This window comes from Nilaparvata lugens, chromosome 6 (genome assembly GCF_014356525.2).
Source record: "Nilaparvata lugens isolate BPH chromosome 6, ASM1435652v1, whole genome shotgun sequence".
Taxonomy (NCBI): domain Eukaryota; kingdom Metazoa; phylum Arthropoda; class Insecta; order Hemiptera; family Delphacidae; genus Nilaparvata; species Nilaparvata lugens.
Window position 1 is genome coordinate 14,770,537 of NC_052509.1, and position 25,754 is coordinate 14,796,290.

At 31.7% G+C, this 25,754-nt stretch overlaps 1 protein-coding gene across 1 annotated transcript; it reads right to left on the reverse strand.

The window, feature by feature from the left end:
- Window positions 1-5,993: 5,993 nt before the first annotated feature.
- On the reverse strand, window positions 5,994-24,171 carry LOC111052681 (ABC transporter G family member 23). The gene is given in 16 exon segments (XM_039430199.1): window positions 5,994-6,233; window positions 9,439-9,463; window positions 9,465-9,526; window positions 10,196-10,372; window positions 11,620-11,708; window positions 12,336-12,406; window positions 12,598-12,713; window positions 13,201-13,378; window positions 15,278-15,500; window positions 16,290-16,411; window positions 19,489-19,638; window positions 20,996-21,089; window positions 21,593-21,700; window positions 22,566-22,720; window positions 23,462-23,594; window positions 23,989-24,171. Coding segments are annotated over 16 exon segments (2,040 nt in total). The 5' UTR covers window positions 24,105-24,171; the 3' UTR covers window positions 5,994-6,012.
- Window positions 24,172-25,754: the final 1,583 nt, after the last annotated feature.

The following is a 25,754-nucleotide window of genomic DNA, read 5'->3' on the forward strand; positions in this document are numbered from 1 at the left end:
TTGGCTACGTTATCTCAAACATCAACAGCCTTCACGAGCCGTAATTTTTGTGGTGCAGAGGAGTAGGCCAAGTAAAATCTTCAAAATTTATTATTGATTCTTTTAATGTGATTCTTCCAATTCCTCACTTCAATCCATTTTCATAGACAAAAATATCACATAATACATCATTACAGTGCTATTCTTATTTCGAAACTTTTACACGAATATGAAAAATATTTACGAGGATTTCAATTGCTACTTGATTAAATGCTAAAATCCATTAATTGCATAATTTTACGTTTCAATTATCCACAAGAGATCTAGAATAAAGAATGAAGAAAACAAGTATCCAGTGGGTAGCAAGGACCTTACAAAAAAGTTGATCCGTTAGATATATTGCATTACGTACCTATCTGAATAATAGGTGTAATTCAGTTTTCATAACAGAGTTGTTATCTTTTTTCAGCAGATAACAAATATCAAAGCATTGATTCTCTTTGTTTCAAATAAAGTGGGTACGGTTATGTATGCAAGAAAATTAATCTATCCAACGTAATAACAGAGCAGAGACTTCGCTCTACTCTATTCATATTACTGTCTGAATAGGTGCTATAATAAAAAATCGACCTTCTTACCTTTTTATGATGTGTTACTACTTGTAAATTACAGTAATTACTGACAGATATCTTGCTACAGATATTCAATCATCCATATCTATTGATATAAAGAGTGGGAGATTGTCTTAAAAAACAGACCGTAGTTGCTTTCAAATCTTCAAATTATACTGAGCTATTATTCTCACTTACATAACGTGTTTTTAGTTGCCAGACATATGTACCCATAAAGTACGGTATAAAAAGAGGTGAATCCAAGACCTTTCATTAGGAATAAGAAGGGCTTCTATTTCTAGGAGAGATTAAAAAATCATAAACAATGACATAAATGCTTTTTTTAATCTCTCCTAGAAATAGAAGCCCTTCTTATTCTTAATGAATGGCCTTAGATTCACCTCTTTTTATACCGTACTTTATGGGTACAGATAGATGTCTGGCAACTAAAAACACGTTATGTAAGTGAGAATAATAGCTCAGTATAAATAATGAACAATGACATAAATGCTTTTGTTCTCCAGTAGGAGTTTCAAATCAAGTCAAGTGATTTGTAAGTTTTAGATAACTCATAGATTGGTGACGTTCGGTTTTTGGGGAAATGATTGAACAATTCACATGATATAATTAAGTATTTGTTCTCTTATTGATCCAAAAGTCTAACATACCTGAATGTTAATATAGGGAATATATAGTGACCTTTGATATCCCTTAAGCCTTAAAAAAGACCCCTAAAAGCTATTTAGCTATAAAACTGTAGCATTTACCATTCCAGCCGATGAAGGCAGTAGACAACGAATTTTGAGCAATCTCCAAATGACTTCATCCTTCTGTTTGGATAGATAAAACAATCGAACGTTATATTACAATAAAGGAAAGTGAACTAGTGACGAAGCTGAAATTATAGCTTGATATCTTGAAATGAAAAATCAATAAAGTGAAAATTGCCGTGATGATTTCCAACCTCCGATAGAAGGAACCAGAAGAAGAAGAATCTTGAAATGAGTAAAAATGTTAAAGAGAATGGAAAGTTTATTAAAAAGATCGAATCATTGAATAGCTTCCAGGTACTCACAAAATTAATTCAACTTTGAAATGACATGCAAATTGGATTTGAAGAGTATCCCACTTATTCCATCAAGTTCAAGAATGATTGATAGCCAAACTAACTGAAAAAATACTACAATCAGAACATGTATGAATAATATATGTTTTTTTTTCAAACAGTTGGCAACATTTCACGGGTGATCAGTGTGTATGGCACATGGTCAAGACATTCCTGACCACTCTTCAATATATTAAAACTGAAACTGGTTTTCTAGAAGTTCACAAGTTGAGACTCTCGGAACAAATAGTTCTTCACAACCTTCATCTTCGGCAAGAAAATTAGGCATTCAGGATATCTGCTCATCTTCAATCCGACCAGAGATTTTGGGAATTCCAAATGATCATTCCCTCAATCTGCATTCCTTGCTTAGTTCAGGTCATCGGCAATGGCAAAGTGGCTAAAGCCTTGAAAAATTTAACAGTGAAGCTCTATTCTAAGTCTCTCTCCCTTCGGCTTCGAGATCGTGTCTGATAACTGTATAAACAATTTATAGGAAATCTATCACACAGTGAAGAGTTATACATTTTAGTAGAGATTCAGAGATTGTTTTAAAGATACACTGCTTTATATATAACGGTGCGTAAGGTATCTATTTATTTAAGGTAAATTTCTCAAACTCTTTAAATAAGGATGATATTGAGAAAGTGGCGGTTGCTTATTGTGGTTCAACTGTATGAAAACTACCTGTAGAGTGGTTCGTCACGGATATAATTCAAATTTACCCACTATTTTACACCTATTTTATGAGAAATATGCCGGTCAACACTTAAAATTGGAAAATTTGAATCTTGCAACCATACGGCTATGTTTCAGTGATGTTCATGTTCTCAATCTATTCACATATAGAAACAAAGATGCAAACCATAGAATATGGGAAGTTAACAAAAATAATAAATTAACGTCTTTGTTCTTCTCGTTAATGGATTCTAGAATTAATTGATAACAGTTAAAGAGGGCATTGTCAATTAAGATTTGAGTCAAGAGCTCCAGCGAAATATATTGAAGGATAAAAATAATTCTTCCTGACCATTCAAGTGTCTTGGAGACACCTTGAAAATTCCCATTCAGCCGGTTTCCCATCAGATATTCTGACTGATTTCAATGCTGGTTAATCAATGCTATCCAGCACATAAAAAACTAATCTGTACTTTCCTCCTGAGAATTCCTTTATTTATTTTTACTCCTACCCTTTCATCAAGTTTCCAGTTATATCTATTCCAAGTTAATCAATTCCGTTCTTTTTAAATTCGAGTCACAATTCTCTGCAAATGAACAAACGCCCCTACTCTCTCTTACTGTATCACCAGTTTATGTCCAAAAAATTGGAAAAACTTAATTTCAAATTTTCCTTTTAGTCTGGAACAGAGACAATCCACCTCAATTAAAATGCAGAGACGAATTTAGACAAGACAAGACAACAACCATTGATAACGAAAAAACTTGTGGGGCGGGGGATGAGGGGAGCTGCTCACCTTGACGCACCGATTCCACACATTTTTAATAAATGAAACAACAAAGAAGGTCAGTTGAGTCGAAGAATGAAACTGAACAGAGACAAAGACTGAGAAATTAACGTTTCCTGAAATCGTGAACTGGTAACTGTATTGTGACGAATCCGAAAAGTTGTCACTGAATTATGCTGGAGTCACTGCTTGAAAGCCAGCAAGAGCTGAAATGTAGGCCCATAAGAAACGGACTTCCTGATCTTATCCAAATTTATTCTGTTCCGATCAGTGGTGAATCGGAACTCAAGGTTTACTATAAGTATAAGTTTCCCTATATACCGTATATAATAACAGAAATTTGTATAGGTGAGACAGTAATAAGCTATTACATTTTTAAAGAGTGCATTGAAGGTATCGTTTTTATCAATTTATTACGTTGGTCAATAGTCGAATTATTTGTGTAGAATAGAATATTATATTGAGTGGATCTTCAATTTTTCATTTGAGGTGGAATTAAATTTAAACTCTAATCAGTTCTCTAATAAAAGAAAGGCCTACTTTGTGTTTCATCATACTAAAGGAATATAAGTACAGTGGGCAACTGATTCCTCAGGGGGGTTGTGAGGGAAGCAGAATATCAAACAATTTGAAATTATTGCAGATTATTGAAGAAATCTGTGCAAGGAATGAGTTGAATATATATATATATATATATATATATATATATATTATATATATATATATATTTTGACTCGAAAACTATGAGGAACACTCACTCACTGTACGTTAACTGATAAATATAATAGAGTGAAATTTACATTTAAAAATTTCCTATATCTCGAATGAAAATAAAAAGAAAAACGGTTATGAGCTTGAGGGTATGATCACGTTGGATGCGTCTATGTACAAGTGCACGTCAGATTATGCATTAGCCGAGAGACAAATCTGGGAAGAGCCATTGAAACTCTGTGATTTCTGTAGCTGCTTACACAAGTGTGGGTGTTTCTATTAATATTTTCAGATTTTGTTTCTCATCAGCGTGCTTACACTTGCATTTGCACATAAATACGCATCTAATGTGATTATACCCTGATACCTTCACAATCAAGGAATCGAATCTCTTGATCTATTACGTGCTGCGTTGTTTATTAAGTTTTTACACCTTACAGATTGTAATTATTAACAACAATTATAGTCTAGTCCATACGTCATCATTAAAACTTATAATAGAAAAGTATATTGATTCGTCGAATCAGTCTCGAAGATAAATTGTGATAATAAAGTATTGTTGGAAGTTGATTGATAATCACTAGATTATACAGCAAGTAATTGAATCATAGAAGCGATAAATATGACAAAGATTAATCAAAAATAATGAACAAAAATGTAGGAGAGTTCAATTTCCTGTTTATTGTTGTTTGACTCGTCAATGTACATACTTCAAAACATAAATGTTTGTTCTTTCACATACATAATAATGATGATAATAATGAATGGTATGAACTGAATAGTGAAAGATGACAGAATATTTTTGTTTATCGATTATAATACTATAGAGAAGTTAGTACTTCCCTTATCTTCCCTTATCTCTGATAATAATTATGTTCACATATAAGTGCTTATCATCAAGGACAAAAAATGATAGGTTGTTAAAATTGTATACTCAATATTATTGGAAGATTACCATATCTAGTTAAGTGTGATTATAACTGAAAACTTGAATCATTTATCATTCTTCGTGTATGGTGATTGATATTTAGGCTAGGCGCACACCAGTTAGTCAAGACAAGACAAGACATGATCAGACACTTTTAGTCACAATACTTCTCATAGTTTCTTGTGACGAAACTCACACTGATTAGTCATTGCAATTGCACATGTATTCATAAGCAAATGTGAAGTATTTTGACTAAGCGTGTCTAAACATGACTAGTCTTGTCTTGACTAACCGGGTGTGCGCCTAGCCTTAGGCTGGTCACTCACCGATTAGTCAAGACAAGCTAGTCACGTTTAGTCACAATACTTCACATGGTTGCTTATGGAGTTATGTCTAATTGCAATGACTAATCAGTTTCAGTTGCGTCATAAGCAGCAATGTGAAGTATTTTGACTAAACGTGACTAGTCTTGTCTTGACTAATCGGTGTGTGGCCAGCCTTAAGGCTGGTATTCACCATATTTGGTGGTTGATAATAATTTGTTTTCAAAGGAAACAATAATCTTAGTCATTTTATTCAGTGTGTTCTCATCTATTTAGTCTGATTCTAAACTGAACAAAGTTTTTGTAGCTCAACTTATTTTGATGCAACATATTAATAACCAACTTATATTCCAATATCCTTGATTTGGAAAATATAATCACTAAGTCTTATACCGTAAAAATAATGGTATTCCGTGCTCTACTGTCATGTTTGCACAGGTTTAGTATAAGCATCTTCCAACTTTATTGATTGCTATTTATTATTCAAGCAATGAAGGATAAACTGTCGAAACTGATTCTTGGGTCTTGTATAAATTACTGTAATTTTTCGAAAATTTACAGGTCTAGAATTTATACTCCTACTTTCTTTGTGCAATAATAAACACATTACCAAAAATTATATTGAACTATCTTCAAGTCCTATAGATACAGAACTTTTTGGACAGGCCAAGAAGCTATGAATCAATGATTTTCGTATCAATCAATTATATAAAAATAATGGTAATTCGGGTTCTACAGAAATGTTTTACAGGTTTAGTATCCATTTTCCAATTTCATTGATTTCTATTGATTATTCAAGCAATGAAGAATAAACTGTAGAATAATATAGTATTCTTAGGTCTTGTATACTGTTCTTCTTGAAAAATGTACAGATCTAGAATGTATACTCCTACTCTCCAACTTTTTTGATGTGTGCGATGATGAATGACGATATGACAATGATTGTGGTCCAGATGAAGACGGAGAGGTAGCCCTTGTAGACGAGAGGGTGGTCGATGAATCGAGATTGCACCGAGATGGCGCGATAACTCTCCACAGCCGGTTGCACGGGCAGAGCCCACGCAAAGTACTGCAGAACTGGGTGCATCCCTTGTACTGGCCACACTATTCCTGGAACATTCACAAATTGATCACTGTAAATTTATAATTCACAATTCACAATTCACAATTAAAATTGTTACAAGATAACAATGAATAATAACGAATGAAGTTACTCCAACATGTAATGCAGTGAGCAGGAATATATTCCCAAAAAGGATAATATTAGATCATTAAATAAATGAAAAGAGATGGAATGCAGAGGTTTGCGAGAGGATGACTGGAGAGATAAGGAGCGATAGTGGAGGGGATGCGAGAAGCGACTCCAAGTTGCAAAAATTGCGGAAAAAACTAAACTAGTATATTCAGTTAAATTTATATAAAGCATCGCAGTTCCATTGAGTTATAGTTTATAGTATATATTTCAACAGTGAACAATATGAAACAGAGAGTTGTTATCAAAAATTAAAATGAATAGTAGTCCAGTCAAGGAAAGGTTATAGAAGGAAAAGTTTGGAAGACAATTCTTGACCTCGCAGTTTTGTTTAGGGTAGTAAGGAGGTAAACATATCAAAAGTCCCCATCCCTACCCCTTGTGCTAAATGGGTGGGGGTGATTCAAAGGGAAATGCGTAAAAGTGTAAAATCATACATCAAATTTAAGAGAATTCCATGCTCTAAAAGCTTATTATCAGCATGGATTTTTCCCATCGATTTTTGAAAAGTTATAAGAGCAAAAAAAAAATTGGAGGCAAACGTGGCTTTTTCAAAAATGTCACACCTTCAAGAGCGGGTATCTCGAAAACTAGAAAATATATAGAAAAAGTTGTGAATGAATATTGTAGACAATTATGTAAGCTTCAATTTTATATGGAACAATTATGTCCGTAAGATACATAGTTTTCGAGTTATCTGCGAGAAACCAAAAAATGGTACCTTTCAACCATCCCCGCCCCCTTAGCGCAAGGGGTAGCGATGGGGACTTTTGATATGTTTAGCCTACCTCCTTACTACCCTAAACAAAACTGCGAGGTCAAAAATTGTCTTCCAAACTTTTCCTTCTATACCCTCTTTTGAGTATTCATTACCTGAACAATAGGGAATGAGGTGGATAATCGATACCTTTTGTTCACGAAATTCATGACAAATTCAAAAATAGGATTAATACGGTAGGCTATATATAGTCAATGCTTTAAATGCGTTGAACAAAATCAATTATTGCAATATATAGGATTTATCCACAATATTGCTTACCGTATCATTACCAAAATCCAACTAGGGTATGGAATAAACCAGTTGAAAACTATATAGAACTAAGACAATATTATTTAATATCTCCATTTGATACACATTAATTATTCAAAATAATATTGAAAATTAACAGAGAATGTAAAAGTTGGATCGACGAAACACTACTACTGTTTATGAAAACTCATTTTTTAACAATAATGATTGGACTATAAGTAGTAATTGAAAAGTGGAAAGTATAAAGCATATTTTTTCTGAGGGTGATGCCCACATGAGCTCTTGGCTTGTGCGAGAGTAATGAGGCGGATGATAATGAGAGATGAATGGACCTACAGTTTTAAGTGGGTCTCGAACCACAGAGAAGCGATTTTAAAACTCATGAACCATATTATTTAGAAGAGTTAGTAAATGACTCTCCATATTTACATTTTCCATACTTTTTTAGCTTTCCCAACAAATATATAATTATGCGGCATTAAATTTTCAACTACAAAGCATGCATAGGAATCACAGATTCTACCTACATGAATATTATTGACCAGTGCTTCAAAATTTTGAATTCAGGTTGAATTCATTGTTATGATGATAGAGGTACTGACTGATACGTTAATAAATTAAGTATAAAATCGTATTGTTATTATAGCCTATTCATTTTTCATATAGCTTGCCTGGAAATATCGATGCAGGATATGTCAGAAAAATATGGAAAGCATTTTCGAAAGAATAGAAAAGGAAAGAAGCAATAGAGATTAACTATTGAGATGGGAAATTTAGAAACGAGGGGTAAAACCTATCTGGATGGGGGCATGGAACGGTCAAGAGAGAACAATACCCCTCCTTCAACGCTGGTTGAATGGGAAACAATAACTGTCAACCCATGTCAATGCTCAACCAATATTCAACAATAGATCTCTAATTGCCCCCATCCAGATAGGTTTAGCAGCATAAAATATATTTTCAAAGCCTACTCCAAAATTCAACACTCTGGTCCGCAACTTGCAACTCAACATATTATATGTATTAATTGAAAAATATCAAGTAGCACTAAGAAATTAGTTTTAAATAGGAATGTATAAACTTATAAGTTCATCATCAATGGAGTATTTTCTTCACGTTTATGGTTAACCATAATAATTTATATAAACATAAAAAACTCACACATTCATAATAACATTCACATAATTATAATAAATTGTAAACGCACTTGTGCTGGGCCGCTATGCAGTGATGCTGAAGTTCTATTAGTCTGGGCCACAAAAAACATGAATTGTTTGACATATAATATTAAAACTGCCCAATCAATCCATGGAAGCAGCGGCCCAAAGAGACTTGTCCTGAAGTTTTTTTTATTCGATAATTATATTATACTACACTATATACAATATTATAAACCCTCTACAATTCTACCTATACTACTCTACAATCAATTTGATAAACACTATGATTCTACCTATGCTACACTATATACAATACTATAAACCCTACTATACGTTTCTATACACTTCACACTACTATATACGATGGAAATGGTTAATAGCATTGACAAAGTCGATGAAAAGTTCTTCCATTTGTTCACCATTACAAGTTCACCATTTGATTGCAGGGTTTGGTTTTTACCACACGACGGGCATATCCTTTGATTCGCGATTAGATTGTACATTAATAAAAACTGGTATATGCCTTCACGGTTTAGATCGTTGTCGCATCTTGATAAGCTTTGCAGGAATTCCATGTTGCACCAACAGCTACAGAGTAGAGACTGTCTAATAGTTGGAAATTACAACCTCGATGAAACTGTGCAGACCACGGAAATGGAAATCCCCGAGTAAAATTCCAAGTGTGGAATAACGTCACTAGACATAACGGGATGGGGCCATACGCTTCATTGCACAAGGGTTGGGAATGTGCTAAATCTACCTGCCAAAGGGTCTTGCAGTTGTATTGTTCTAGCTTGACCGTCCCATGCCCCCATCCAGATAGGTTTTACCCGAAACGAGTATGAAAAGAATAATTAGTTAAGATGAACATACCACAAACTGTGAAAAGAACAACGATTTGTTCCTGTAGATGCGAAAGAAGCTATACTCTCCGAATCACAAAGGACTGACAAGAAGAAAGCTGGAATAAAACAAAATTAATGTATAGATAATTTTTTCAACACAAAAATCAGAACCATAATAGAATATTCATCCATTCACAAATAATTCTCTATTTTTATTAATTTCCACTAGTCATTCAGTATCAAATGGGTATGCTGAAGTATTGATAGAGTTTGTTGGGTTCTTCTACCACAGTATTAGTATAAGAAGAGTTTATGACATTCTGGTTTCAACTGAATAATAAAGTGTAGAAATTACAAAATTCCTATTTTCAAGACCTCTATCAAACATCTTCAAACACTCAATTCGAGTATGCCTAAAGTACGTCTCATTTGATCATTTTCTCAAGAAATTATAATAGTATTCATTGTCAATAATTAAAATATTGTGCCCTATCCAACCACATAAGATTTGGATAAGGATTGTAAAGCTGAAGCAGGCTCGAATGATTGAACTGTATCCTTTTAAAGATTATCGAATGGGTACTTTACACAATATTGTTGGAGCAAAATTTAATCAAATAAAGCCTAAGCTTCTATTCAGATTGAACTCAAAATATCCAGTTCATTGGAAAAATTACATAGACTCACTAAATTGAAGTAATATATTGGATAGATTGATAGGAGTTTTTTTCGAAAGCTATTTTCTGATAATATCTTTAATCTGTAACTTATAAAAATGTACTTACCATAGCACATGCCAAGATTTTCAACCATAAGTAGGAGAATGATGAGAAGTGTGACACTTCCACTCAGAGGATTGAGGTAGACGACATAGGTGACAATCATCATGAGAGCTGTTTGAATGCCCAAGATCATGAACTGGATAACAGCATGAGCCGCTACCACCTCCACCAAGTTCAGCCCTGTTAAATTATGATTGAAAATTGAATTTAAAATATACGAATAATAACGATATCCTACAAATTAATATAATAATAATATTTCTAAAGTACTGGATAAGATCAAATCACAATATAGTTTAGTGTCTCAGTGAATAGAATAAGGTGGAATGGAAAACATAGAATAAGGTTGAATGGAAAAGAAATTTCAAACTTATATATATCTAGTGTAAATTAGGTAGAATATTCATAAAATAGAATTATAGTACCCTTAAAAATTAATAAAATAATTTAATTTTAAAGGGTAGGTACTATAATTCTATTTCATAAATACAAGAAAGTAGCCCTGAATTCATAGGTAGAATTTGCATACAGGTAGGTGTATATGCTTTCTTTACGTTCATGCTCAGGCTTCTTATGTTATGTTATATGATCTTATTTTGCTTATATTATCAAGTGTTCATGCCACTTATTTCTTGTGAATTTTATGAAAATTCAGAAATCTTTACATTCATCAAGTGAAGCATAGCCTACATGAATAATTATGATTGAACCATAATCAAACTAAAATTCAATTTTATCAATGTAGAAAATGCTAGAATTTTGTTGCTTCAATGTGGTATTGCTCATCTATTCAGTAACCTACTGGAGTACAAGTTTGGTCAGAAACCATAAACCAAAGATTTTTTATACCCCTACTTCCAAGATCCCTACAAAAATATATATTACTTTTTATGCTTTTATAAGTAACAAGTTACTTATACGAATTAAAAAAGTAGATGAATATCAAACCAACAAACCAACATGTTATCTGAGCTGAAATGTATGAATGTCTGAATAAATAGCTTGTAGGAAAATGAAATTTAGAATATATCCAGGACCTCCTAAATACAGGAATTTAGGAGGTCCTGATATATCCTATAGGATAAAAACACTTCATTGGCATGGGCTACTTTTTAAGTTAATAAAACAATATAAAATTTGACTTGAATAATCCTATTTTTGATAAAATTAAAAGTCAAAAAATAAAATTTAAAATTTTTAAAAATATAAATTTAATAACTTTAACCAGAAATAAATTAATCATATGAAATTAAGCATTATGTTCACTTTGTATCAATTAGTAAACTTTTATTGAATTTTATTTTATCTTATAACCTGACGATGGTGTGATATCACCGAAACTAGTTGTTAAACTATTTAAAAGTTTTTTTTAAACAAAGGGTGTTATAAGATTTTATATTGCTTTATTAATCCTATAGGATATTTACCAGCAATAAGACTTCTTTCCAGTCTTCCAATGGATTTCTCAGATATAAGAGCTCCAGTCGTGAACATCACAGGCAAGTAGAAGCAGAATCTGAAACAGAATGAAATAAATCTTGAGTCTGAATAGCTATGACAGAAATATGGTAGATGATTTCTATACGAATATCCAGTGATACATAAGATAATTCTTTAGAGAATAAATATGAGTATTATACCGCTATGTGTAATATTTTAATTTCAAAATTGAAAGAAGTTCTGTTCTGTTCAGAATTATCCAAGTTAGGACAAATGAGTGGATGAAAAGCATAACATTCAAATTTAGCAGGTGAATATTATTTTAATTAGCCTAGAATAATTAAAATTAGATGGTCATAATTATTTCAATGGAATTTAGAGAACAAACTTGTAAAATTCAATGCAATTATTTATTTATTCTTTCATTTATTAGAGCATAGGCTAAACTATATTAATATGATGAGCTATTTGAGCTGTAAAACTTTAAACGTTTAGTGACAGTGGAAGCAAATTTTGTTAAATATTTAGTAATTAACATTTCCAAATTGAGAGAACCAAGTAAAGAAATGGGAAATAAAAATTGTAATTTCTATTCTGTATGTCAATGAGACGTGAATCTCATGAAACATTGCAAAGGCTTAAGAATTTAAGAATAAATTTGAACACTTTACAAGTTTGAAATAAATAATTATGAGAAACTTACGTGGTCATCAGTCCAGGTATTGAGAAGTGAAGAAAAGATGGGTCCTTAGCTCCGAAAACTGGAGTCTCAAACTATAAGAATAAAGTTCTCAATATTAATAACAAATACAATAATTATTATTTCTAGTGGAAATATCACACACAACACAGCTATTATAGTCTTGAATATAATTTGATCTAGGTGAATAATATTGACCCTCATCAAGAAAAAATAAATTTTAATTATTTGAACAATAATGTAGAAAATGAGGCAAGAATATTACCTTTACTGGAATTGTAGCAAGCTTCACAGGTGCTTGGCAGTTGGCAAACAAATCTTGAAGCAGTTGTAAAATGCTGTAGATCAAGTCTCGCCTCAGTATTGTACTAAGCCATAGATCTGTGAAACAATTTTAACAAGAACAAAAATCAAATTTGAAGGCATAAAATCATTGATTGATCATGAATCATACATGAAAATAATTAACGTTCACAAAAGAGAACCAGTATAGACAACATAGAGATGAAGAATCCTGAATATTTGGCAAGCTTGTTTGGATTCATTCTATAAAATAGGTCTGAATAAAGATAATAAACTATTTCAAATCTACAATAATTACCCTATTCTTTACAAATGATATCCTTTCCACGTACAGTATGGAGCATTAACACTGGAAAATAATACAAACTATACAGTTTTTTCAATATTTAACTGTGGTACTTCATTTCTTGTTTTTTTCTCATGACTAGAATATTCCAAGTGAGAGTATTAGGCTATACCCAAACTCAATTGCACCAATTTAGTTGTACTAATAAATGGCAAATTATTTACCCATCAATTTAAACTCAATAATTGGTTCACCGCAAAAACTACATCGCTTACATACTTGACATGTCAACCCATGCGTACATTGTGCTGCTATCCACAACATCTTCAGTTGTTCCTGAGCCATCCTCTATCCTCTGAAACACTGATTCAGTGTAATTCTCCGCAAAAGACAAGTAGGCTATTATTTTCCCTTTGGTAGCCGCTTGTCTTGCTTCTTCAATATTTGAAAATTCTTTCTGAAAAAATAAATCATTATTGTTATTTCTTATAAATTATGTTAAAACATGAATGGAAGTTGGAGTAAAAATAGATAAAACAATTTTGCCAAACGTTCACTCCTATAAAACGCATTTCTTTTAGGATTAATTTCAATAAAGTGCAAAAGAAAGAATCATATATTGAAGTGAATAAAATTTTCATTTGTCTCGAAGGCCAACATGCCCTATACAAAGAGTTGCCAACAAATATTGATACTACCATTATTAAAATAATAGAAAAGCTATATTTCATAATATAAGTATCAGATACAAAGCTAGATAGAAAACTGAATAATAATGAAGACACAAGGTAATAGCATTAACATGAAAAATAACTAATTACAGAGAGTAATAGAATAGAAAAATATAGGAACATAATGCAACAGTAAGCCCATCAGTAGAAAATTTCCGAGAAATCGATCTTAGCAAACAAGAGTGTAACATAAAAATTGGAAATCAAACTACTCTTTCAATATTTTAGTTATAAAGAATAAATGTTGAAATAGTATTTTTATTTTTAATTTGTTTGTAGTAGAAGTACTCTTAAATAAGGAAGCAAACATTGAAGAGAATAATCTCTTCTACTAATCAACAAGTTGAAAAATATAATGTATTTTCGCCTATAAGATATAAATTATTTTTGCCCATAGAGAAATCGAAAAGTTGAACAGCAATGATCTTATCTAATGAGAACAGATTGATGGTTTCCAATATGCTAAATTTTTAAAAATAGTGTAAAAATCGTTTATAATTAATGAATATTATTGTTATTTTTATTATTTTTTTATTGGTTATGAACTGTTATCAAAATGAATATTTTTTATTTATTTATTTTGTAGATACTCCCATATGCGGTCAATCTTTGAAGCTTTGTATATGTGTAATTTGATCAGAAGGATTCATTAATATTAATTTTCAATTGTTATTATTTTGTGTATTGTATTATTAAAAAAAATATTTTATTATGAATTTTTTTGATAAATAAAATCATTATTTCATTATTATTTATTTCATTTCTCTGTTATATGCCTGTTTCCCATTCCCCATTCATTTTTATGATTATTTGTTTTTGTCTTTTGTTGAATAAATCAAATAAACCTTTATCATTGATAATATTGTAGACATACCGTAGGCTAAGCTGCAATATGTAGGTTAAATAATGATTTCATACACAATATTCAAAATTCAATTCAATTCAATCCAATTCGTTTATTTCCACTTGGCATACAATACATGTAGCTTACATATTTATATTTGATATTCAACAAAATAAGAATCACATTTTTACAAAAACAGTAGAAAGAACATATTGATTGAGTGGAATTCCCCCAGTAAGACTATGCGTCTGAGATTGGGGGACAGTTCCTGCAAGCAGTATTATTCAATAAGTAGTTATATGGTATTATATTTACTATAAATTACAATATGTGTGATTAAAATTACACAACTAATAAGATTCAGATAACAGTAGGTGAATTATAAGTGACAACATAATATAGTGTTGGGTGTAGCTTGATATCTAGAGTGGGAGAGCAAGAGGACCCAAAAACCGGAGGTAATTTATTGTTTAATAAGCCTCTATTATGTTTTGGAACTCTAAATACTTGAACGTGAGGTATGAGTGTATAAATGAATTTAGCATTTCGAAATATTAATGTATAAAGTTATTCCCTAATGCATTTACTCTTGCTAGGTGTAAGGTGAGTGAATTAGCCTCTCAGCTCCAATCCAGCCTATGCTGAAGAGCCATTTCTTCAACGAGCTTTTAAACATCACATTAAATTCAAGAAGGAATTGAATTTAGAAATTGAATTCAAGTTCTATTATTGAACATATTGAATCAAAATTTGATTATCTATCAATGCTTAACCAACTCACCATCACAAAGGACTTATCTCTGAGCAGATCCATGTAGAGACATGACAGAGGTCGATTTGTGAATGAGCAGTTGAAATGCAGGTCCATCGTGTTGCAGTCGGCAAAACCGTTTTTCAGTTCCAGCGACGCGATTCCAATGGCCGAGTGGAACCTCTCATTTCCAATCGTCTCGTTCACCAGGAAAGCCATGGCGATCGGCAGCATTAAGATAAATGTGAGCATTCTGCAATTACAAAAGATGTATATCTATCGGAAAATAATTATAATTATTATTTAACGAAAATCCTAATTAAATGCTGTAAATCACCCCGAAGACTTCTGCTACTGCAAATATTCACAACAGGCTTAACAGCTAGATGGAAATTCGATAAGAGCTACTATCCAAAAATTATTTGCCAGCCCGGGAATCGAACCCGCTACCTCCTAATTGCCAGTCAGAAATAATTACCCTTACACCAAACTGATAATCTCTGGATAGCAGCGCTCATATTGTACGAAGCCATATAATAGTTAGCCATTATAGCGGCCAACCATTCTACAGATGGAATTATAAATTAGAGATATCATTTGGACAAATGCAATCTCTAATTTAATTCCATCTGTAGAAAAATATTTATTTTCTTTCTTTCTTTCTTTCTTTCTTTCCCCCTTTCTTTCTTTCCCCCTTTCTTTCTTTCACCCTTTCTTTCTTTCTTTTTTCTCCCTTTCTTTCTTTCTTTCTTTCTTTTTTTTCTTTCTTTCTTTCTCTATTTCTTTCTTAACTATGTGGAGAGAGCTGAATCAATAGGGAGGTGAATTCGAATTTGGTGGTAAAGACTAAAGACTGTAGACGTAGTAGGAGTAGAAAAGCATTCAATGCCTTTTTTGAAATGAATAGGTAATAATAATAATGAGAGGATTATAAAAATGTTCAATGTTTTTGTCAGGTTTCTTGCTAGCTGCTCCAAGTATTTTCATGGATGCCTTCATGAGGTGAAGTGATGGATCATTGTAAATAAATCAACTCACTCACTGATAGTTCCTCAAGTTCCATATGAGATTTTTGACTAGTTGCGCTAGGAACCGCTGACCGCTCCAACCGCTCCGCGTCTTTATTGGAACAGGTGAACGTTGGCTGCTGCTTGGATACGATTTCTGAAATAATTAAAAATCATAGTTATAAATTAATGGAACATTTTATAATCAATCAATCAATCAATCAATCATAGTCTTTTATTCATTAAATAATGTACATGTACATATGAATAGTGTCAAAGATTTTACAACTCTAGGGCTAGGCTATCTCTAGACTACAAAGAAATTTATAATTTATTTAAAAATTAGCGTCAAACTCATATAACGAATACAACGATAAGTTCACCAGATATTCCTTCAAGTTCTTTCTAAATATTTGAGAATCTTCTAATACTCTTAAACTAGTTGGTAGCTTCAGAAAATATTTCTCTCCTCTGTAAATTGTTTTTTTCTCAAAGATATGTAATCTGTGTCTTTCTGTAATTCGACCGAAACGCGTATTATAATTGTGTGTATTATTCCTTAAGTTTGTACCAGCAATGTTCTTGAAGAAGATAATAACATCAAAAATGTATTGGCCATAAACTGTCAAGATTCCAAGTTGTGAGAACGCTACTTTTACTGAGTCAATTCTATCGAGGTTGAGCATGATTCTTATAGCTGTTTTCTGCTGTTTGAGGATTTTATCAAGATTATTCTTACTAGTACTGCCATAAATACATAGACCGTAAGCTAGATGCGCATGTATTACGGAGTGGTATATTGATTTCAGTGTCTGTATACTACATAAATTAGACATTCTACGCAAAGCATACAGACCTGGGGATATTTTTTTTATAACTTGGCAAACATGATTATCCAATGAAAGATTGCTATCTATTAACAAGCCTAGAAATTTTGTTCTCTCTTCTGACTCTAGAAGCTCGTTATTCACTGCTATGCTTGGGCATAATTCATTCCTACTTTGCCTAGTCATAAAAGGGACAACTATAGATTTACTTGAGTTCAATAATAGATTCCGGCTATTCAAATATTCATTAATCGAGGACAGGCCTATAGCAGATGAGAGCTCCACATCTTCCGTCGATTTTCCAGTAAAGATTATATTGGCATCATCCGCATATAGGCATACAGAGGCTTGCGGTTGAACCACATTGGGCATACCCCTGATATAGCACAGGAATAATAGCGGACCCAAAATTGACCCTTGGGGTACTCCATACTTTAAACTTTTCAGGTCAGAGCGATAGCTTCTCTTACATATATGGTTACTGTTCTCTTGAGTATGCTCTATTTCTACAAATTGCTGTCTACCAATTAAATAAGATGAGAACCAAGTAAGCTCCTTTCCATGTACTCCTAAATCCTCTAGCGAATGTAACAGAACAACGTGAAGTACACTGTCAAATGCACGAGTCATGTCCAGAAATGTGCCAACAACTTTCTCTCCTTTATCTATACTATTAATTATTGTATTTATGAAATCCACTCCTGCTGTAATTGTTGATTTTTTTGAACGAAAGCCATGTTGTTCTGTGTCCAATAAATTATTTATTTCTAAGTACTCCATCAATTGAATATAAACCACTCGTTCAATAATTTTTGAAAATACTGACAATAATGCTATCGGCCTATAACAACCAGGATCTGTGATACTGGTTTGGAAAAATAAAGCTTTGCGATTCTCACAATAATATTAGATCAAAGAATTCAGACATCTCAATAAAAAAATATAGAATTTTATTATTATTATTAAAATCCTAATGATATGATATATACAAAATAGTTTGTTTATTCGAATTACAAAAAACTTTTTTGAAATTTACAATAGTTATTTTATTAATAGTAGTGTTTATGATATATAAAATAATCTATGCATTTGAAATTTCAAAAAAAATTAAATTTACAATAGAGAATACTGAATTGAAAATTAGGAGATCTATAGAGATCTTAAGAGAGTATAAACCTATGAATTCTAATGAGGTCAATAGAATAAACTTCTACTAGAATAAATACATCATAAGAGTTCTTCAAGTTATGATGATTGAAATTGAAATACAACTTGGAGTAATTTTATAAGTTGGTAGTTTTAGTAGTAATTTAAGTAGTACGGTAGTAGTATAATTTAAGAAGTAATTTTATATTGTATTCTTATTTTATGGAAAAATACATTTTTTGACATATGAGTTTTAAAAGCAGTTTATATTTTTCACAATGCAAAATGCAATAGCATCAAATAAAATAAACAATTGATAGGTACTCCAAGAATTAGTAGATTAGATACACTCTAAATATTTCTATAATATTTGCTACCAGCAGTATCAGCATAATGTTAACTGAGACTATATTCTATATAAAATGACTTCTCTATTCCTAGTTGTAATAAAAAAACTGGTAGGAAATTTTTAACATAAACCCTACACTCTGAAGAGTGGGCTATACCAAATGGATCACCTTCAAGTAAAAACTTCATACTTCACAAGAAAAATGACTGAAAATAGGACAGAAGAGTTTCAAATAATATTGTCTCTATGTACTCCTCTTTCCTCAAAACCGCGAAAATTCTGCTGATAAAATGTAATAAACGTTAAAAAAATACAAAAAACTGGCAAAACAACTTATTACAGAGAATGGTGAAAATACAATCTCAAAATCGATTTGCAATAAATGAAAAAACTTACAAATTGTACTTAATATATTAACACTGTTTTCAGACATGCTGTAAGTCTTAGTAACTTTTGTAATTCTCTGGCAAATAAATTTAGAGTTTTAAATACCTATTTAATTACTTAATTGGAAAAGACACCATGAAATCACACCATTATGATAATGTTTTCAATACGCTTCTCATATTGTTCCCTGATCATGTCTCTTGAAGTTTATCAGTTTATGGCATGATAATTTCAATAGTTGTGTTATGTTAAATGATTGAATAAATAAATAAAAAAATAAAGAGATAAATAAATTGACGTTTTTCAGTAGCCAGGCCTTACCAAAGAGCTGTCATCTTCGGCACCTTATATTGGTCCCTAAACATGTCTCTTGAATTTTTTCAGTTCTCATATTGTTCCCTGATCATGTCTCTTGAAGTTTATGGCATGATAATTTCAATAGTTGTGTTATGTTAAATGATTGAATGAATTAATAAAAAAATAAATAGATAAATCAATTGACGTTTTTCAGAAGCCAGGCCTTACCAGAGAGCTGCCATCTTCGGCATTAACATCGGTTGCTTGCTGCTGACAGAGCTGCAGGAATGCCTGCTCCAGCGATGAGCAGTTCATTCTGTGCATGAGGTGAGCCGGTGGTTCCTCAGCCAACAGAACTCCTCTCCTCATCAGACCTATCTGCAAACCACAACAGTCGATAATGATTAGAGAACAAAAATTCTATTTGTATTATATTGTTTGCTCTATTCAATAAATGAATAAATATGTAATAGTTATTTGTATATCTAGAGTGAAAAGTGCTGTTTTTTCTCCCCGAGGAAAAAGTTTGAAGCCCGAGGAGAAGCCAAGGGCAACAATTTTCCTGAGGAAGAAAAAACATTTTTCACTTGTGATATATACAGCATTTTTCCTCCATCTACATTTTTATAAAAACTGCAAATAAAATAATTTTTAAAAACGTACGTGACCAAACAATGTGTAACAACATAATCTAAAAAGTAAACAGGAACAGCTGGCTTGTTATCTCAGTTCTCCGCCGACAGCGCTATCTGTCGGCAAAAGTTGTAACAACAGTGGCCGCCACAACTACAGGTATGATGAAGTTCCCGTTTCAAATTTGATTAGTTAATAAGGAATATTCGTTGGCTGGTATTTTAAATAGCAGGGAATATAAAAAAAATGTATACATTTTTTTAGTACAGTGATATGAAGTTTGTAATAATTTTAGCATACAAACATATATTTCATATGTTGATCAAATCTGGTTGAGGCATTGAATTTAGTTGGCTCAATGACTGACTACTCTATATGCTTCATCATCTGAGCTTAGACCTTCTCACCTATTAGAATGTAAGTTTTTAGAATAGAGATGCTTCCCATGTTATTTAAATGGAGTCACTTTTCCTCCCTAGGGAGTTTTTCTGTTTTTTACTACCGAGAGCGAAAAAGTGACACTTTAGTATTATGTTACAGGGAGTAAAGTAAGTACTTTAGACAGTAGGTGGAGGAAAAAATATTTGCTAGCATAACATCACACTGTCTGCCAACAGAACTCCTCTCCTCATTGGACCTATCTGCAAGTCACTACAATTGAGAATGATTGAGCAGCAGGAATATGTACGAAAATAGGGTAGAATAACTATTACACAAGTGAACGCTGAGTTGATTGGGAAGAAACAGCCTGACTGCAAAATTCAGCATACTTTGACTCAAAGTGGACTTCGAATAGTACATTTTTTTCATTAATGAAATCTCAAATCATAATACATAATATGACTGGGAGAGAGCAACAGGTCTAGTTTGAAACTGCTCTACTTCCCAAATTTTTAGAATATTAGAAGTTTCAAAAGATGGCTTATATATTACTGCTAAGAATTTGAGTGAAATATATGTCCAAAATGAAGAAACTAGGAATTTTGGGAAGCACTAAAAGGGTGAAGCACTGAATTTAAACTAATATTACACTTCATGAATCACAGAGAACTTGAAAAATATAACATTTTGAAATGAATATTTGCATATATAATCAACTCACCGTATTGGCTTGCCTCGCCTCCTCGATATAATGCGTAGTTATGATTATTGTCTTATGATGTACATGCGCCATTTTTATAAGGCTGTCCCATATACTGGAAAACGAAAACAATGAGAAAATTGATTGAGGAGTCAATAAAATTAATGGAAATGAAGCGATTTCAATTATTCCAGAATCTTGAATACAGGAATCAACGTTTGATTTACATAAATAAATTGCATTCGTCAATTTAATTTAAAATGTTAATGTATCTTGATGTATAATCTTTTTACTATATCCGTTATAAATATTCAACTTTCAAATATTAGCCAACTTTCGCTGATTCAAATTTTTCAAAGGACTATGTCAGAGAGATACCTTTATATCAAGAATATTTTCCTCATCATGCTTCTCACTAGTCAATAGATTAATCAGGATTCATAAATCATTTCAAACCCCAGAAAATAATATTTTTTAAACTATTATAAAAAATTTTGGTATTTGAATTTTTCAGATTAATGATTTTCTCTAATATGATATCAAAGTTTTACTGTATTGAGCTACCCATTTATTGGAATAATTAGAAAAAATAGGCAAAATGAGAAATTGAAGACCAACCTGCTGGCTAAAATAGGATCAACACCAACAGTTGGCTCATCCAATAGCAACAGTTCTGGATTGTGCAATAATGCCACCGCAAATGAAACCCTTCTCTGCTGGCCTCCACTGAAAATAAAACACAACATATAAAATAAATTTTCAAAAAATTATGATTTTATAGGTTTCAGAAGAGATTTTCTACAGTCATTCATACGTATACCTTTTTCTATAGATTATAACAAAACATTTTGGGAAAATTTCCTTGAATACATGTACAATAATTAATCTGTGAATAGCTACAATACAATATTACTTGAAAGAAAGTGTAGAAGTTCTGGAAGAAAAACACCTAGGCCTATTAAATTTTTGCATTTTGAATAGGAGTTAAAGGAATAATTTCATAAATGTTGAATAAAATTTTTAATACATTCAATTATTGAAATATTAATATTATCAATGAGAGTATTCGAATGATTTTCTAAAATACAATGTAATGTACATTCAGACCTACTAGGGTAGGTATAATTGAACTAGGATACTATATTTATATTATTGTCTACACAATGATTTTTCAGTGTCCGAATATCTTTAGAATAGTAAAGAAACAGGAAGAAGATGGAAATCTTACCTACTACTACTACCCACTAATACCTACTAGTGATCATAAATTTAACATTCAAACATTATGCTGAAAAATTCTGAAATATATAACTGTCACTCTTACACTCTCATTAACGGTGTTGAATAATTAGACTTTTAACATAATTATTGAGAATTGGAGAGAACGATCAGAAGATATTTTTATGAAAGGGCTCTTATTATTCCGTACCTATTTATTGTTTGTATTTTGGAATAGCTTCCTCTACCTTTTTGTGAGTCAAATTCAAAGGTTCTATTTTTCATGAAATAGTACTCCCTATTATTCTAACTCATGATCACTTACTACAACCAAAATACTCATTTGTGATCATTTTTGTACTTTTTAACTTACCTCAGACTACCAACTAATCTTCCACCAGGCGGAAGATCCAGTAGCTTGAGCATTTCTAGTCCTCTATTTTCGATTTCCCTCCATCCCATACCAAATAGTCGTCCAAAATAGTTGAAAGCTTCCGCTATGGTCATGTCTTGGTACAGAGCTAATTCCTGAAAATGAAAAAGAATTTATTGTCATTTCCAATTTCAGTAGACCTACAATTGAAATGTAAATAAAGTCTAGTTTTCTTTAATTGAATGATCTTTATTGATGATTGAGAATCATGAATTTTAAGGAAGGAATAAGTACATACTTATTATATGAGACTTTCACTCAATTGCAAATTTTATTACTTTCCAATCATTTTTGTAATCACTGTGGACTATGTTTTATAGCATACGGTGGAAATTATTGTTGATTGATCAAATTTTTATTGTTTATTCTTGAAATAAAAAACAAAATCTCTTTCCTCATTTTCGATTGTGCTCCCTCATAGTTGCATGGTCATCTTATACACCAGTAACTTTTATTACAGTACTTTTTAACAACAGTAGGTCTAATATTGAAAGTCATAAATATCAAATAAAATTAAGAGACAATATTATTGGTTTTTCAAAATTTAAGACAAATGTATGACTTATAAAACACAGAGGCTACTTAGTCTACCTATATCAAAGTGTGTACGATGTATAGAAGTCAAATAATAAAAAAATGAGGAGTAGCATTATGATGATTGGGTCTACAATTCGAAACCATCTTCTCATTTGTAAATAACATTTGAAAAATAGCATATGAATCACTAACTATGACAAAGCAAATTTTTGTGAGGTATATAAAAACCTTATAGCTATAATTCACTCTTAGTTTGAAAGTTGGTGAACTTCCTTAATCATCTCTAAAAATTGACAGACCTGAGGCATAAACCCAATTTTCCTCCTCCATTTGGCTTTCATGTAGATGTTTCCAGAGTCCAATTGGCAGCGACCTACCATGCAACGTAAAAGGGTGGTTTTTCCACAACCACTCGGCCCCAACAGTCCATAACTGAATAGAATAAAAAAAAGACAAAGCTATATTAAATAATAATCATAATAATAATCAAGAATCAATAATAATAGACAAATCAATTGTCATAATTCAAAAGAAGATATGGCATTATCAATCCCAGATTAGTATTTCGTAATAGCAATCGTTGAAGACGTATAAATAGATTGAATAAGATTGAAGAAGTAGAATTTACTGAAGTTCTTAATCTGTTTTTGTGTGGTAATGAAGTTATTTTCTTTTAAAGTACCTGCTGGTTTTATAAAACCTGCACAGTGGAATGAAATGATATTAATAATTGACCCAAATATCAACTTTAAAAATATCATTGAACAAGAAATTATTTAATGTATGATAATTGAAATGAAAATTTTCTATGGTAATAAATACTCACATTGTACCTTCCATTACAGTCATGTCGAGATTTTTGAGAACAACATGTCGGCCAAATTTTTTGTAAGCATTTTTTATGCTCACTGCTTCGGATCCATCCATTTCTTTCAGCTCCATTTCCCGGTTCGCTTTTGAAGTCAAGTTCCTATTCCAAATACATTCTCAGCTTCTGTGGGAAAAATACAGTAGTTGAAATTAAGAATGACATTTTTGAAGAAATAGAATATTGAGTTGGAAAATGATAAACAATATTGAAATTTATTAACAATAATAAATTATACATTTGTAGGTACTGTATTATCATTCATCCCTTCATCATCATCTGGGCTTGAAATACTTGTGGAGGGTTGCCTTTGTAAATAAATAGATAATAAATAGATAATAGATCCATCGTCTTGAATTCTCATTATGCAATATATATTTCACGAGGCCTATATCCCAATACATAATAATAGGTTTGATAATCGATTAATTAATGCTCAATCTCTCCATCCATTTCTAAGTTTATCAAATGGATAGAGAGACTTGTAAATAAAAACGTGGGATGTCAATTTTCTCAAGTTATTGAAGAAAATTTCTTCGATTTAATGAATCTGGCCATAAAATTCTGTAAAGTAACTGTATCTCCAAGTACAAGTACAGTAGGCCTACCAAATTCATCAGTTAGAGGAAAAATTGGGAGATCAATAACCGAGAATCAATGAGATTAGCAAAAATATACCAAGAGTCGGTCGGAAAATAGACTCGTTATTATACTTGTGTATTGTTGATACTCGTATTTGACAGGATAGAGTCAGAGGAATAGGTCAAGTATTTTTAAAAATAACAGTATTTTTTAGTATTTTAATTTTTAATTATTTTTAAACATAAGTGTGTATCACTTCTCTGTCAAAGAAATTCATTCATACCAGTTTTTTACTATTCATAGTCATCATTCATAAAATTTCACAGTAACTTTAAAATCAATGTTACTCTTCTTATTTTCTTAATCCTCTAATGGCTTATTGCTCTAGCATATTTTTGCTTCCAACTTTCAACGAAACGTCTTTGACTGCAGCTACCAAACTAAATATTGTATCTGTAATGAAGAGTGAATGTCATCTGGCATGTGAAAACTGGCATTTAAATGATGCATGATTTCGCCCAGCTTTTCACAGGAAGCTGAAATGATTCCTGATACTCTCAACAACTTCCCTAAAGCATGCGATGCGACCATGACAGAATAGAAGGAGAGCACAAACAGAATTTTGTTTCTCTTACTTTGTCTTACATATTGGATGATGCCTCATCTGAATTAGCAATAATAATTGTTCTTTTATAGCTTTGTTGTTCATATGGTTGATAATTGCCCACTAGTTACCATCTTAGATCACCTTGAAGAATGTTTTATGGTTTTGAACTTTCTAACTGACAATTTAGTTAGCTCTAGGTCGATTTGAAGGCCTCGTTTACCACTATTGTTAACCGTAATTAATGTGAGACTTTTTTCAAAGTAAAACCATAGATTGAGAATAGAGAACCTATTGGTTCAAGTGTTCTCTATGGTATGGATTATATTTCAATGATAATATTATATTAAGATTATGTGGCTTATTTATTACAAATAATATTTCCGTGAATGTATTCATGAATAATTTTATATTTATTTGAATTCTCAAGTGGGCCTGAGTAGATCGACTGAGTGGGCCTAATATAAAGTTTATTGTTTTATATGATAGTGCTGTGAGTCAAATTCGAAACTTTTCCACAAAAACAAGACTCTATAGT